The sequence below is a fragment of the Fusarium mangiferae genome, assembly GCF_900044065.1.
Source record: "Fusarium mangiferae strain MRC7560 genome assembly, contig: FMAN_scaffold009, whole genome shotgun sequence".
NCBI lineage: Eukaryota > Fungi > Ascomycota > Sordariomycetes > Hypocreales > Nectriaceae > Fusarium > Fusarium mangiferae.
In genome coordinates this window covers 1,857,021-1,872,541 of record NW_024573929.1, presented here as the reverse complement: position 1 = coordinate 1,872,541, position 15,521 = coordinate 1,857,021, and the positions used below count along the sequence as shown (strand labels likewise).

The 15,521-nt window shown below is 47.7% G+C and overlaps 6 protein-coding genes across 6 annotated transcripts; 3 read left to right on the top strand and 3 right to left on the bottom strand.

Moving 5' to 3' along the window:
- Positions 1-151: 151 nt before the first annotated feature.
- On the top strand, positions 152-2,487 carry FMAN_08435 (uncharacterized protein; the record flags this gene model as incomplete). The annotated part of the gene is made up of 4 exons (XM_041835272.1): positions 152-308; positions 365-1,005; positions 1,282-1,397; positions 1,458-2,487. The coding sequence occupies 4 exons, from the start codon at positions 152-154 to the stop codon at positions 2,485-2,487; spliced, it is 1,944 nt and encodes a 647-aa protein (XP_041685453.1).
- A 228-nt stretch (positions 2,488-2,715) lies between these two features.
- FMAN_08436 (uncharacterized protein) lies at positions 2,716-4,160 on the bottom strand (the record flags this gene model as incomplete). Its single annotated transcript, XM_041835271.1, has 2 exons — positions 2,716-3,689; positions 3,797-4,160. The coding sequence occupies 2 exons, from the start codon at positions 4,158-4,160 to the stop codon at positions 2,716-2,718; spliced, it is 1,338 nt and encodes a 445-aa protein (XP_041685452.1).
- Positions 4,161-6,035: 1,875 nt separating this feature from the next.
- Positions 6,036-7,883, bottom strand: FMAN_08437 (uncharacterized protein; the record flags this gene model as incomplete). The annotated part of the gene is made up of 1 exon (XM_041835270.1): positions 6,036-7,883. One exon carries the CDS (start codon positions 7,881-7,883, stop codon positions 6,036-6,038), a length of 1,848 nt encoding a protein of 615 aa, XP_041685451.1.
- Positions 7,884-8,808: 925 nt separating this feature from the next.
- Positions 8,809-10,794, top strand: FMAN_08438 (uncharacterized protein; the record flags this gene model as incomplete). Its single annotated transcript, XM_041835269.1, has 1 exon — positions 8,809-10,794. One exon carries the CDS (start codon positions 8,809-8,811, stop codon positions 10,792-10,794), a length of 1,986 nt encoding a protein of 661 aa, XP_041685450.1.
- A 172-nt stretch (positions 10,795-10,966) lies between these two features.
- On the bottom strand, positions 10,967-13,765 carry FMAN_08439 (uncharacterized protein; the record flags this gene model as incomplete). Its single annotated transcript, XM_041835268.1, has 4 exons — positions 10,967-11,808; positions 11,861-12,266; positions 12,323-13,394; positions 13,443-13,765. 4 exons carry the CDS (start codon positions 13,763-13,765, stop codon positions 10,967-10,969), a joined length of 2,643 nt encoding a protein of 880 aa, XP_041685449.1.
- A 206-nt stretch (positions 13,766-13,971) lies between these two features.
- On the top strand, positions 13,972-15,150 carry FMAN_08440 (uncharacterized protein; the record flags this gene model as incomplete). Its single annotated transcript, XM_041835267.1, has 4 exons — positions 13,972-14,002; positions 14,052-14,199; positions 14,249-14,980; positions 15,036-15,150. The coding sequence occupies 4 exons, from the start codon at positions 13,972-13,974 to the stop codon at positions 15,148-15,150; spliced, it is 1,026 nt and encodes a 341-aa protein (XP_041685448.1).
- Between the last annotated feature and the right edge of the window lie 371 nt (positions 15,151-15,521).

The following is a 15,521-nucleotide window of genomic DNA, read 5'->3' as shown; positions in this document are numbered from 1 at the left end:
AGATAATGAGATGGCCGGCGTTGGCGACAAGGATGTTAATCCGTGACTCCGGCCCAACCAATCACGGTCGTATATCTTGCACATCACCTGCACTGGCGCTTACTCTGTCCTCGTGGCCAATTTCAGCTGAAACAAGTCGAAGAAGGAAGCAATGGAGCTTTTACAGCATCTGTTGCTCGAGGTAGAGTCGCAGCTCCAATGCGATGGTGGTGCTGGCTCACCAGACTTGCATATTATCGACCTAAACCAACAACTACGAGACAGTGACTACCGTGAAAGGCTGTCTAAACTTCTGTCACAAATCACAAGTGCGTTATGACCTGACCTATATCCACCTGTGCAGCCGCGATTAACGAGTAGAAAGCCTATGCCAGCTTTGATCCAGCCGAATGGACCACAATTGAACTGCCTCATGCGTCTTTGCTATGGCAGCTTCCAGCGTTTTGTAACGATGGCTTCTTGGTTGATAAGCGAACTATAAAAAATCGCAACTGGGCACTCCGGGTGTTGAAAACGCCTGCAGACCAGTATACCAACGATATCTGGAATCACGCGGAAGTAAAAGACTGGATTTCTACCTCTCAGTCAACTGTGTTGTTTGTTATAGGCAACTCACAATCCCTGCGACGGTTGGAGAGGTTCAGTGTCGAGGTGATCGATCGGATCGAGAAGGACGAGCCCGTAATCTATTTTTTAAGCCCTCTACCAGATGGCTTTCCCGAACCCTTGGCATTCTCGACACTCGATGTTCTGCGTCAATTAGCCATCCAGTGTTTGCAGACATTATCTAACCCCAAGACACTAGGGTTTCTTGCCAAACTCAACCTCGACTTTAGATCAGTTATGGACAGCGATTGGTATAGGCTTCTGGCTGAACTTATGAAATTTCAGCAACGCATCACTATTGTCCTGGAAGTGGGAGTTCTACGCAGCAGGTTCCGAGAAGCTGATGCGTGGGCATCTGGGTTCTCGACGCTCATTCAGTGGCTACAAGGCAAGACATGTGTAAGACTCATGATACTCACTGGTCGGCCGATCAATGCAGATTGCAATTCAATAGTGAGGAAAATGCTGGTTGTTCCTGACTCAGCAAAGGGCTTATCTCCATTGGCAACAAGATCGACAGTTAGACAAAGGCTTTCTCAACCCCCCGTCACGGAATCTCGTGGCCCCTCTCCGATTTCTAGCATTCTGCAGGGGAAAGTACTGCCCGGCACCTCCGAGCCAGTGACAGACATAGCCTCCTCTACTAAGAAGGTGGCAAGATCTAATCATCAACAGGCTAAAGATGAAATTGGAGAAGAATTATCTAATGCTGATAATTTGTCTATGTGTAGTCTTAACGACACTTTGCACAAGAGCCTGGGCGCTGACCAAGCTTCTGAATCTAGCGCTAGGTTCGTCAATACACCAAGATTTATGGCCCTGTTGAGGAGCTTCGCTGATATCTGTTATAGCAAAAGAGCAACAGAACAATGGTTCAAAATGCTGGAAACAACATCACATGAGTTTATGTACAAGGAAGTTTTCCAATCGGAAGTTCCAGTCAAGGTTGCTGTCCTCGATACTGGATTCGCTTACACCAATCCTGACGATAAGAGAGCTTTGAGACCTTACTATCAACGCATCAGAAGATTCGACAACTTTATCGAGGGCGATTCGGACGCTGAGGCCAAGAAGGACCCTACTGGTCACGGTACTGCAGTGGCTGTGCAGATCCTAAGGGTCAGCCTTAAAGCAGTGTTATACATCTGCCGAGTGGTTAGCCCAAACAGCGGCCCTGATAGATTAGCCATTGAAAAGGCTATAAGAAAGGCCGCTGCTAAACCAGACAAAAATAGTCCAGATGGTGGCGGATGGGGCGTCGATATCATCAACATGTCGTTTGGTTGGCCATACCACCATGAAGGAGTGCGTAAAGCCATCGATCTCGCACGCCACAACGGTGTCCATCTATTTGCAGCTACCTCCAACGATGGACTTCTTGGTCCCCCAAACGATATTCTATATCCAGCACGCTCGGAGAGTGTGATTGCAGTTGATGCAGCCGGCGGTCACGGCGAGCATGCGAGAAGCGCCCCATCATCAGCCTCTCAGCATAGTCGAGGGTCTAGATTCAGTGCACCAGGTCTCGGCATTACCTCTCCCAATATAAACGAAATCTTGGAAGGATCTTCATTCGCATGTCCTATCGTCGCCGGAGTTGCGGCTCTAATACTTGAGTTTGCTAGACAACCTCCTCTGAGCAGGAGTCCGAGTGTGCAGACCTATCTCCAGGAAATTCCTGCCATGCTTGCTCTATTGAGACTTGCCAGTAGCGAGAAAGGACCTGACGGGCTTAAGTTTCTCACGCCATGGAGGCTTATTGGAAAGCCTGGGGAAGAGAGACTGGTAACCGCGTTGTTTATTATTGACGAGTTGAGAAAGGAATATGGTTTAGAAGTGGGAAGAGAGTTATTGCAAGACTTCAAGGTATTGGATAAATAAGATTTATATTTATGACTTAACTTATTAAACTTTATTATAGCAATGACAGAACTAAACGTACTTGTGGGATTTATGCGTAATATTACTATATACTTTATGTCTGGTTGGGCAAGGGATCTATCTGGTCGCCTCTGTTAATCAGCTTTATCTGCAAGGTGTTTCCGAACGGTGTCTGTTCGAAGAATGGCCCGGGAAAGTTGTTTTCATTGGACTTTCAAAACGGCCACTTTATTTAGATATATTACGATAATCAACGTGAAGATCCATCGTCAATGATCTGCTGGGGTTCATATCGGTCCAGGTTGGACGGGGCGATGAAGTTCGTTCGTCGTCCTCATACTCATCGTCAGACTCCCACGGGTCAGTTGATGGGCTTGGTGAAGGGGAAAATTGTTGCATCGCGGCGTTGTCAGAGGTACTTTCTATCCGATTCGACCTGCTTTGATATCCATCTTCTACCTCCTGATATTCATTTCTGGTATGTCCCCCAAGCCTTTCTCCATCTCGTAAACCCTCACCTCGAGGCTCTTTCAAGGAAGGAGCTTTCATCATTTTGTTGCCCACGCAAGCTAGAAGATCATCCATCCGAGCCTCATTGCCGATCGTGCTATCCCTGGATATTGTGTCATTGCTGTATAGGTTACTGAAAGACCTCATTTCACGTAGGCGACCACCGGGGCCTTCTCGATATTCAGCTTTAGCTTGCTCGTGGGTAAAGCTCTCGGTGGCCAATTGCGCATCAGCCCGTATCCACGCTCGCCACTTGACAAGCTTCTCGTTTGACATGCCTATACTCATAGGTCTTATGGAGGCCTCGACAACCTTCTCGTAGACACGCGAATGTGATGCGTAATCCCCGTATGTTGGAGGTGTTTGGCTTGGCTTGGAAGGAGGGTTGGGTTGGCCAAGATTACGGGTGTTAACGTCATAAGCCAATTCTGCCTTTTCTATCCCCAGTCCAGATCTTCCCCCAAAGATATCTACAGTTCCAGGCTGAACGGATGAATGAGGTGAGTAATATCGCAATGGCGATGGTGTTCTAGTCGGGTTGTCGGTGCGATTAAAGGGACGCCCAAAATGATTAATGTCATAGTATTCATCTTCTCCATTTGGATTGTACGTCCCCGATTGGATTCGGGGCCCACGGACTCCATGATGGGATTGCGCTTGTAGGCTTATCCTTCGGTCTTTTTCTGATCTGGCTGGGGTGGCGCGTAAGTATAAGTTCTGTAGCATTATATGGCTTCCTTCATTAACTCGTACTGTATTATATATTTGCTATATAACTCAGGAGAACGGTACTTCTTACTACTGTAGTGAGATTTACGCTCCCGTTCGTGTCGGTAACGTTCATACTCATCCTCATCATCACTCTCAGGGACCTGAGCTTGAATCCTTGTGCGGCCACGGCCGCGGGGGTCAATCCCAGGATACGCGCCACTAAAGGTTTGACCGCTACTGATGGTTGGAACGTGCCTTTTCAATGTCAACTTTTCGTCGAGCTCGTCGTCCAGTACCTGTTTGGCGGTGTCATAATAATTGTTAAGGTCACTCTGATAATGCCTATATAGAGGGAATGCATCTCTCGGGGCAGGTGGAGCATCAGGCTCGCCATCTCCCTCAGACCCAGTGTCGGTGCGGGGTTGACGTGAGCTGCGACGTTGCTTCAACATGGTGGCAAAACCAGCGCTATCGATGAGAATTTGGAGAATGAAACGTAATTTCTTTTAGGCGAATTGAAGGGTGACAGTGGCTGCGGTAGTTAAAATTGGTCGCGAACGGAGTGAGACTGTAGAAAGAAGGGAACATGGCTGGTTTCTTTTTGGGGCGGGGTAGTGGTTAGCCTTGTAGGGTCACGTGTCCTTGTTGTGCGTCTTTAAGCTTAAAATGCTATAAAATCCGTTCACCCTTTTGCTTGGCTTAATACCTTTGTTTCCACTACTTCTCCTAATCCAGCCATTGCTTTACCTAGCACCCGGCCTCCATTGAGGTCTTCCAGTCAACTTTTTAGGTCTTGTAACCTCTCTTGCCTACTCCTCCCTGCATCAATTTCACTGTCGCTGTTATCCTGCTCTTATCCCGGACCCTAAGAGCTTCCCATGAATGCTTGTATGAATAGCATAGTTCCTCACCCTTGATAGGCTTAAGACATGCAAGTATGGAAAATAAGACATATCTCGCACGATTCATCGATATAGAGGTTCTTTTGCTCCAGCTACTTTTACTCGGTTCATTTGTTTAAAAAATAGTCGGTGATATTCACGATCGAGGTTGTAGAGAGCTTGTCTAAGCGTTTATCGAACGCCCATAATGCTAGAGCAACGCCTCAGCACTTTCAAGACAAGTCTTACCCAGAGGAACATAAACTTGACTTTTGGTCTCTAAATCTTATTTAGCCTTAGATCTGATGCCTGGTGAATGGCTATCAAGCGAACTGTGTATCTTCAGTGCAACTAGTTTGCCTATATCTCTTTGTATGAGATGTTTTGTGATCACCCGCCTTGGCCCAGCCTTTTTGAGAAGCGTTTGCGTTGAAGCCTGTTCGGCACCTAGGAGCATGTAGCAGTTGATGTGATGATTGACTAGGTCTAGAATAGTTAAAAAACATCGATTTGCATTATTGTGCCAATCCTCGGTAGACTTGTCAACGCCGTTAATGTCTCAGTAGACATTCGCACTGATCCCATATAAGTTATCTTAGTTTGCCTCGATAAAGGTTCTGCTTTCTAATGCTCTGACTTTAGCTTGGCATTGTGGACACTTCCCTAAGATTGATACAGTCAACATGTTTTGTGATTTGCCATACTAGGGTCCTTAAGAGATCTTTTAGCTTTTGTTGGATTTTGTTACCTAACTAAAATGAGAAGTGGGGAAGGATTGGCCTTGCCCTTATAGTTCCTGCTCAATTCATTTGATGAGAACAGCCTTTCTGCAGCCCTTTGCACCATAGATATAGGAAACCCACCTGAGATAAGAATGCTGAAAGGTTGGAGAGCCTTTGAACTTGTCGGAGAAGGTTTGGATGTGGCCAAATGCATTTGTAAATCCCAGGAGAGTTCTTAAGAATAAAGCTAACACTACATGCGTACAAATCAAGCCGCAAACGAGCCAAGAAAATTTCATTTAATATATTCAAAGAACCATTAGGTTTATGCATGATTTTGTCGCCAGCAACTATTTATCGTCATACGATATTGAACATCAATCACGATCAAGGCAAGGTCTGCTTGGGTAGGGTTTAGAAGATCCGACCACTTATTGAATGCTTTCTCGAGGTTGGCCAGGATAGAGCAAAACCTCTTCAACGATCTGTGAGGCTCTTTTCTGATGTTCGACGGCTAGAATACCTGCTGAGCGGAGTCTTGTTCTTTATTACATAGTTCAATGGTTCCCTTCTGCTAGTTAAATTGTGATCTATCCTATAATCGCTCTTGACGCCTCTGTTCAAGAACATGTTCCACTGTCCGAAGACTTCAAATAAGATTTCGGACGACTTTAGCCCACAGATAGCATTAAATACCTGAGGCTTCAATATATATACCATGTATCTACCCAACTAAGAATTTCCTGAGCTTTATATGGATATCGACAGATTCCAGACGCTGAGTATTAAAGAATGCCTCGCCTATAACGCGATAGGTATTGCCAAACCTCCGGAGGACAACGGGCAGGGGGCAACCAGAGATCACACAGATGGGATCACTCCACTGAGCTGTCCGAGGTACCACAGCAATGGGGTTCAACCAGAATTCCCGCGGTATTCCACTCGATCGCAATGCTCTAATGACTGCCGCACCAACCTCAAACGAACAGACTTGTCGAGACCTTGTGTTTCTCAGTATCTGATACAAAGCAGATTTTGCATTATTCTCATCCGGTTCGTCAAATATTCGTCCTAAAGAATAGTTAATCAAGTCTTGACCGCCGATTGAAGCTCCGTCCCGGTCCCCGAGCAGCGTGCGGGTTGTTGCCCGTAGGGACTGCTCACCCTTCTCTGGAGGGGCGCTCAGGACACCTAATTCGAGGCATTTTGTGTAGAATCCAAACTGTTGACTGTAATCTTCATCTGTCCAGTCGGTGCTTGGTACATTATCTGGAGAGAGACTTCGCTCAATGTAGCCAACCACGAACCCTTTCACCAAGATCTTCGTGTTTGTACAAAATGATACCTTTGCCTTTTCAGTGAATATATTCGACATGGTATGCGGTTTGAACCCGTAGTCATAGTATTGTGCAGCTAAATAAGGACACCACGATGGCATGCTCTTTTGCCATTTTTCCTCATGACTCTCCGGCGGGATCTGGCGGGCTCTGATAACGAAAATGTACAAGCTTCCTGTCGATTCAATAATCGCCCGAGCACTTTGAAGAAGTATGTCTCTAGCGGGGGATTTGTAGCTTATCGGAATTCGTTTTTGCAAATCCTTCGGAAACAGATTCCAAAAGGCAAAAATGTTGTCTCTCCGATCGGAGCATTGTCGGTCCAACAGGCATTCCAGGAAATAATGTGGATAATCTTGATCGCCGTTCAACTCAGGCAATTTCGAGTCAAGATTATTTATATAGCGCTGAACTAATTCCCCGTTGTCATTGCGTGTCCGAACACTAGCGGTAGCTCGCTTATTGATGTGCAAGCTGTGAAGCCCACCGTAAGTTATCTTGCTTACACCACACTGGATAGTGAGTGACGTGGCGAACTTCATTTCCTGGAAAGTCCAAGCACGAAACCAATATGGTCGCTCAGCCAGCTGGCTTAATGCTGCTTTTTTCCTTTGGGTTCTCCGTTCATTGCCCAGGGTTAAACTGAAACCACTTAGTGGTCCTAAATTCAGGCTTGGAAATTGCTTTTGGGCCCCATCTTCCATCGAAGCGATCGGATCAAAGATTTCATTTGTGTCCGCGTTTGAGGTTCCTATCCAGGCGATTACTTCCTTAGCGTTACCGTAAACTTGGTGCATCTGCTGAACCTGGACTTCTCTTTCGGCGAAATCAAGTTGGTTAATGCATATCGCATCAATCCACAGTATTCTATCAGAGTCAAGGTGCCGTAGATAGGTAAGGGCTTCGAAGAGGTTTTGTGTGACAGAAAAACGGTTTCCGTTAATATAAATATGACTCGGATCTTCCTTTTCGCCCCAAACATATGACAAGGCTTCGTAGGGTGGTGTTTGCACCGCAGGTTTGGCAGCGAGTCGAATATTTCTCAAGTCGCACTTGAATACGTCAGATCCAGAGCCGCGATGGAGTGTCATAATTCTGATGGCTCCTTTATCAAGTTTTTGGGGATAGATATCGCCGTTATCGATCATTTCTCTCTCTCTGCTGGGTGATCTGATTCTCTGCCGTTTCCCGGAGTATGGCTGACGGTACTTGGATTGCCCTGGGTTTTCGGCCATACTGACAATACTTTCTGTTTCGCGATTACAAATCTAACGGTTAGCTTAGTTATTTTCGATGAAAAAGAGACAAAAACACATCGAACGGCTTCGTTTCTCTATGCACATTGAAGACTGCTTGTAAGACTTGCGGGGTTTCCCGACGTGGGCTGCAGACACACGTGTCATAACATCTGTGGCCTGACGCGAGATGCTGATACCAGGAGATATCCAGTCACTGAAGGCTATTCCTCGGAGTAAATATCTAAGTCTCATAAATCGCGACATAGCGATATGGCAACTTCTATGCCTCAAAAGCTTCTAGGTACCTAGAGGTCCCTGGCCAATTTCGCCAGCGCTGGTCCTTGAAAACGCACTAGGATGAGTTATTCAGAGTTAAGACTTGTGACTGAGAGCTTGAAACAGGACAGACAAAAAGCTTAGTCGGTCCAGTGACCTATCTTCAACATCTAGTCTTGCAATGAGTTTTCTAGGTTAGATAAAGGTTTACCGTTTTACTCACATTGCTTTTTTAGTGCGTCCACCATGGGTAAAGACAAAGGATGTTGTCGGCAGTAATTCCGTAGTGGATACGACCCTAAGCCCAGATTAGCGCTGAAGCAATTATTATAGCAGACTCGGCTTTAGCTTTCGGGCTCTAGACTCGTTCCTGTTAGGTACAGCCAAAACGGCCCGCTATTAGGATCAATAGTTGTCAATAGTGGCAGCTCGCTAACCCAAATATTGATCATGGTCCCTGAAAACAGTAAATCTCGACCGTGATGCTGTCAATAGTTTGTCAAAGCTGAGTCGAGTAAAGACTTGGCGAAACAAGGGGTCCATTCATAATAAACCAGCATCGCACGATTTTATTTCGCAGAGGTAGGCTCTCATTCACTCGTTTTTTGACCAATTCTGTGGTCGCCTTTCCTGAGCTTGCTTCAACATGCAGTCTATTCTTGCCCTCGTAGTCTTGGCCCTGGCTAATTTGGCCGCTGCTGGTCCTTGTAAGCCCAGTGGTCTAACATCGGTTTCTAGTATTGCACTTACATCCTCCGTACCGACCGACATTTCCGAAGCATCCGAAGTCCCCAGCTTGACCGTTCCCCAATCGACAACTACAACGCAAGAGGTCGATATCATCATCACCAACGCTATTGAGGGAGGAAGTCTCGCCGTCCGCAATGCAAACAACCCGCCCAGCGAACTCACAAACTTCGGCGCGACCGGAAATGCAGAATTTCATGAAGGAGGTTGCTATAAGGCTGACGGAAGTCGCGATGATGGTTGCGCTGCATTGACGGCCTCGGGGAACCCAGCTGGAAAGCGAGATACTGGATCGTTTGCTAGCATCTGGCAGACACTCAACTCGCTGAGCACTGGGTCTCAGAACAAATACACTGTTCAGTTCTACTACCTCGTTGCTTCTTTTGGTAGCCAGGATTGCACTGTCGCTGCATCTCTGGGCAGCAGGCAATTCTACTCGCAGTCCCTGTCATCTGTCGGAACCAGCGTGTCTTGGACGCATGTTCTTGAGCAGGTCGATGCTGATTCTGCTTCCGCCACCTTTGCCATATCCATGACTTGCGCTGGGAACGGCATCTCTGTTATCCTGGTCGACTCGATCTTCGTCTCGAACCAAGTCACCCCCGCGAACATTGGGGACTTTGTCCTCGACTTTGGCGCGCCCACTACAAATCCAGTCACGACATCCGAAACATCCACCGAGAGGACCATGCCCGAGACAACCACCACCTCTCCCCCCAACACCGACACTACACGTTCCGCCCAGCCAACCGAAACGGCCTGCAAGCCATCATGCGACATGCGCGACGGCTTCGACAACCACCCCGAGTGGAACTGCAGAGTCTACGGCCTCTATAACGGCTTGACATACCAGTTGCCCAGCCAAGACCAAGACGATGAGACGCGGCCTTGGTACGACGGCGCTGATGACTGTGCTGAGATCTGCAAGACGCTGCCTGGCTGCAAATCAGCGGGTTACATGTTTGCCCCAAGGAAATGTTTCTTCTCAAACAACGTTGTTACACAATCCGAGGTTCGTAACATGATGGATGATGGTATCGATGTTGATTGGTATGGAATGGATTGTTTCGCATGCTCTGCCTGCGAGAATGGACCTGTGGAGACAACTGTTGCTGAGGCTTCTGCTACGCCTGCCAATACTGACACTACTATCGCTCCGGAATCCACAAGCTTTACTACCTCTGACAGCCCAGCGACCACAACATCCCCAGCCGATAACTGTATCTACAACCGAGGTCAAGAATGCGAGTTCAACCGCTTCAAAGACCACAGCGACACCCTCTGCATCTGGGCCGCCCTCTTCACCGGCACGACATGGAAAGAGTCCCGCGCAGACTATCCCTACCAAGACGATGTCTACCAATGCGCCGCTATCTGTCAGACTCTCCAGAACTGTGAATCTTCTGCCTACTTCCAGACTGAGAACCGCTGTCTCTTCACCTCCAAGAAGATTCAGCAATCTGATATGGTCTCACATGAAGATCGGCCTCAGGATCACGCGGTCTGGAGCCACAACTCTTGCTGGACGTGCCCAACATGCTCCGACACCGCCGCTCTCCCCGCCACGAGGTACTGCTCGTACGAACAAGGCGATAGCTGCCGCGCTGCGTCTGGCAAACCAGGTGCGTTGTGCAACTACCAGGGTTTCTGGGAGGCGTACAATCAATGGGACCTTGCGACGTATCCTGACCAGAGCTCACCTGAGAAGTGCGCGGCTATTTGCATGGCGCTGGATTACTGCGTTGGGTCTGGGTACAAGGATGATAGGTGTATGTTTTCGTTCAGGGAGCTCAAGGTGGCGGACTTTAGGGATTGGCCTGATCACTCGAGGGATGGAACGTGGAGCGATAATTCTTGCTTTGAATGTCCTGGTTGTACCGCGTAAGGGCCGATGAACCAGGAGCTTGCATCGTACATAATTGAATAACTATTTAATACTTTCTCCACGGCATGCTCGCTTATAGTAGAGTCAGATTCCCCATATATCTAGCTTACGAGGTGATTCCCGCTATTCATGTATTGGCCTATTGTGCCGTATGGTGGGTGCAACAGCTCTATCATTCCGCATTGAGGTACTCCCTCGAGCTCTTGGTCGGCGTCTCTCCACGTCTTAGCTGAGCGAAGCTACTAGCAAAAGCACGACAGAATCCGCGCCACGCAATCTGCGACACCAGCGTCTTCTCCAAATCTCGAAGGAAACGAACGCAGTGGTCAGAGCCATCCAGCAATCCAACACCAGTCAAGTGAACGATGTTATCACCCCCATTCTCTATCCATTTTTCAACAGCATCTGGGTCTTGCAATTGATCTAGGCGTGTAATCACCGGACGCGTTGGAGTCGCTGCCAATGATGCGCGTGTTTCGTTGTAGCAGTATATATAGCCCATCGCCACCGTGAGACTGAGCGCATCATAACACGCGAGACGACGAGAACTCCGCGTTGTTTTGAAGATACAAGTAGCATGCCATAAGACCTTCCGAGCCTTGACACTATCGTTCTTGAAGAAGTCTTTAAGATGCATTTTAGACTTCATCATCTGTTCTTTATTCGTCTCCCAGCCTGTAGCAGAGTGCAAAGTTTCAAGAGGAATCATCCTTAGAATTGCAATGACATGTAATATTGTGTCTGTACAGGCTCCACGGTCCGATTTATTGTTCAAGGTCAATTGATCGATCGTCGTGTCTAGAAGAGCACTTTCGCTCCTAACGGTGTCAGGTCTTTGAAGCGAGTGGTTCGGTGCGTATTGGGTATCGTTCGTTGCTGGGGAGTTTAAATATGATGCAAATGAAGACTGTAGGAGTTGCGAACTGCGCATTTGGCGGTAGTAATTCATGTTGTCGATGTATAGTTCGAGAAGCATGACTTTGGCGGCAAAGGCATCGGGCTTAGGATCATTTCCTAGACATCGTCAGTAAACTTATAAACTCACTTCTGGTGACAATTACGATACCTGTAGAGTCTTCTTGTAGTGTCTTCCACTCTAAAGCATTTCGTATCCGCCACAGTCTCTTAGGACACGGCACTTGTCGCGTCGCGTCACGAAGGTTAAATACCAGCGGAATACCCAGGAACATATGGCTCAAACACTCCAATACACGTACGCAAGAGGCGAGACGTATTTCACTCTCCTCAGAGATCCAGGCTTGCCATGTTTCTTGACTATGAGGCTCAGTTTGAGTTGATTGTCTGCGTTTGTCAGCCTTGCCAACGAGGTCCCAGCACATCGTCGCTAGGCTACTTCGCTTATGCTGTAGAACAATCTTGTCTCTGTGTGAGCCTGAGAACAGCCAGAGAACATGTAAGAGAAAGACACATTGTACTGTTGTTACGTCGACATTCGCTATGTTATCGTGTACCTGCGGTTTTATGGTTAGCTAGCACATCATAAACAACAATTAGTGACTCTACTTGCAGGTAGTTCAACAGCCCGGGCAAGTAGATCACACAACGCAGTGTTATACTGTTCTGAGCCTGGTATCTCAGAGTAATGACTTCCCACTGCTGCTACGGCTAACAATAACATCCATGGGAGGTTCGGATCTTCCAAGCGAGATGGGTGTAAGAAGGGGAACTGAGAATCAAAGTACTCAAAGTACAGATCCACAAACGCGTGTAGAATATCCTGAGGAATGGCTGCTGGTATTGCGTCTCTCCTCTGCATCTTGTAGAAATTATTCAATCCCTCTGCGGCCTGTCCAGGTAACTCGTGGATATGCCCAAAGACTTCAGCGCCAGCCATTTGTAGTCCAATAGCTTCCGGCTCTGGGAACGGGTTGCATGGCTGTGTGTAAGTGGAACATATGTTTTCCGGAGTTAAATAAGCCGGGCCTTGTGAAACCTGCTGGTTCAAGACTGCGTGATGTGCTACTTCTTCATGACGATGCGCCATATCCGGTAGCTCAAGTGGCATCTCCAATTCGTCCATGAACCACGGAAAAGTGAAATGTGCCATCAAAGAATTCCAAGGTATCCATGGGCTACCTGCCATGGTACCAAAGCTAGCAATACCTTCGTTGAGAGTAAAGGTTTCGGGTAAGGTTGGTTCATTAGGCCAGCTGGAAGAGGTGTCTGGGATTGTTGGGTATATGGTGCTTGATGCATTTGTCGGTATCCCACTTGTATCAGAGGTAATAGAAGGATGATTGTCCCATTCTTCTGAAGTGAGATGAAGTTGACCAGGCATGAAACCTTCCTCCTGGAAGTCTGCGCCTTGGGCTGTGAGGGGCGATGAGGCAGAGATGTCTTGACCTTGGGATAACTCTCCCACGATTATAGTAGGACTATCGTCTCGCTGTGCGCCAGAATCCCTAGCAGGATAAATGCACTCCAACTCGCGATTCTCACATCGTGAGCAAGGATGACCTCCATCGCAGCTCTGCTTCACCTTTGAACAAGGTATACAAGCTTGGCCACGACGACGGCGACGTGTTCTAGTCGACCCAGGCTGACTACCATGCAAGGCCCGATGGCGAGTAAGGGTATCACTTTATTAGGTCAGAAATATCACGGCGTCCACGGGCGCAGTGACTCACTTTCGAGAAAACGACTTGGAGCAGACATTGCACTGGAACGGCTTGAGGCCCGTGTGTCGGAGGACGTGTCGATCACGATGCTCACGGCGTTGGAACGTCTCTCCGCAATGATCACACGACAATTGATTCTGCTGCATAGTGGAATACCCCGTTGCGGTACGGCACGACTGGTATGTTTGCTTAGGGGGAGAGGATGGGTTATCGAGAACCGACGGGACGGGATGATGACTATCTCGATGATTGTAGGGGGCTAACGGTATTTGGATGGTTGAGTTTACCCCGCCGGCCCCGCTTGCTCCAGGGTAGTGGTCGTGAGGCGACATGATGATGTTATTGAATGCGTAGGTAGAAGTTATTCACTCATAGAATGTCATTTCTCGGGCTGATTACTACTAATGGCTAGTAAATTATGCACTTAGTTCTCAAGTTACAGTAACGTGAAAGTGGTGGAGCTTTTCAAACAACATCCCTTGGTTGCCCGGATTTCGCAATACTGACACTCAACACAATTTTTGTTTCAAAGCCAACCATGACGACAGATTCTACCCTTGAATGGTTCGGTGAGTCTATTTTTCTTTCTCTGGAGTTTCTTTGTCACTAACTCAAAAGGTGCCACGACATTCCGTCTACGTACACGAAGCGTCACCATCTTCCTTGACACCTGGCTAGACAGGCCCTCGATCTTGAAAACATATCTACCAGTTGATGACGTCGAAGAAGCTGACTACATCTTCATCTCGCATGCCCATTTTGACCAGTCAGTACAACTCGTCGGAATAAAGCTTATAATATTAACGAGCCCGCAGCCTGCCTGGCGCAGATCGCATCGCAATCAAAACTGGCGCCATCGTCATAGCCAACAATGAAGCAATCAACCTCCTAAGAGAGGCTGGCGTTCCAGAACATCAACTCCTCCCCGTTCAAGGCGGCGAGCGAATGCCACTGTTCACTCGTGAGACATGGAATAAAGCCAATGTTGACCCATCATTGCTCTGTCCCGCTCCTCCTGGAGCACCTCGACGTCCACTAGATGAACTCGCAGCATTCTCAGTTGATGTCTGGCCTTCACTGCACTGTATGATGCCTGCAGATCACCCTGAAGTTATCGACACAGCGACCGTATACAAGGGCTCAGCGAGTCCATACAGTTGCACACTTGATATCACCATCGGCATGAAATATGGTTTGCTCAAGGTCGGGGAGCTCATGCCACCCGAGAAACTCACCCCTGGTCATCGCTCCTTTATCGAATATGTCGCTGAGCGAAAGCGGAACGTGTTTTCTCACAGCGATGGCGGGCAGTTGATGTTCAATTTTGTCATTGGTAAGAAAGCATTGCTTTGGAGTGCACACTTAGGCGGCTATGAAGGTATTCTACGAGACTTACAGCCAAAACCGGATATTGCGATCCTCGCTATTGCGGGAAGAGCGAATCTCAACGGAAGACCTTTCGATGGGTCTGCAGCCGAGTTTGCAGCTTTGAAGGTTGGCTGGCTTGGGGATCCGTCTCAGGTGATCTGGTGTCTACATGACGAAGCGTACGTAACCTTTCGTGAGAAAACCTGGAATGGAAGATTAACTGATCAATCGCAGATGTATTCCACCCTGGAGGATAAAGACTGAAGCGGCGACGAAGGCGGTCGAGGCGAATGGTAAGACAAAAGTCTTGACGATGGACTTTGTTGAGCCTGTCACGTTGGATCTATAGGTTAGTGTTAGCTAAAGATCTCGTAGAGCTCACCTATATACGAGCTCTGCCTCCTGCGAGTGTATTAAATGAAGTAAAATGGCTTTCATACGCGACTGTTGCTGTTACTGCATGGTCCAGGACGTTATACCATGCTATAACATTCTTGCCCCATTAATGTTGCAAAAGTAATGATTCACTTATCAATATTGATTTTTGGATATCTTTGAACAGAGGAATTAGCTTATCAGGAGTCTGTTACTCATTGCAGAATATGTTCGTTTTCCGACAAGGCCCAGTTCAGCCTGCTACTATAACTTGTAATCCTCATAGATAAATCTAACCTCGCAAACTATCAGGCCAGTGACACAATCTCGAAGGAGAGAAGCTGC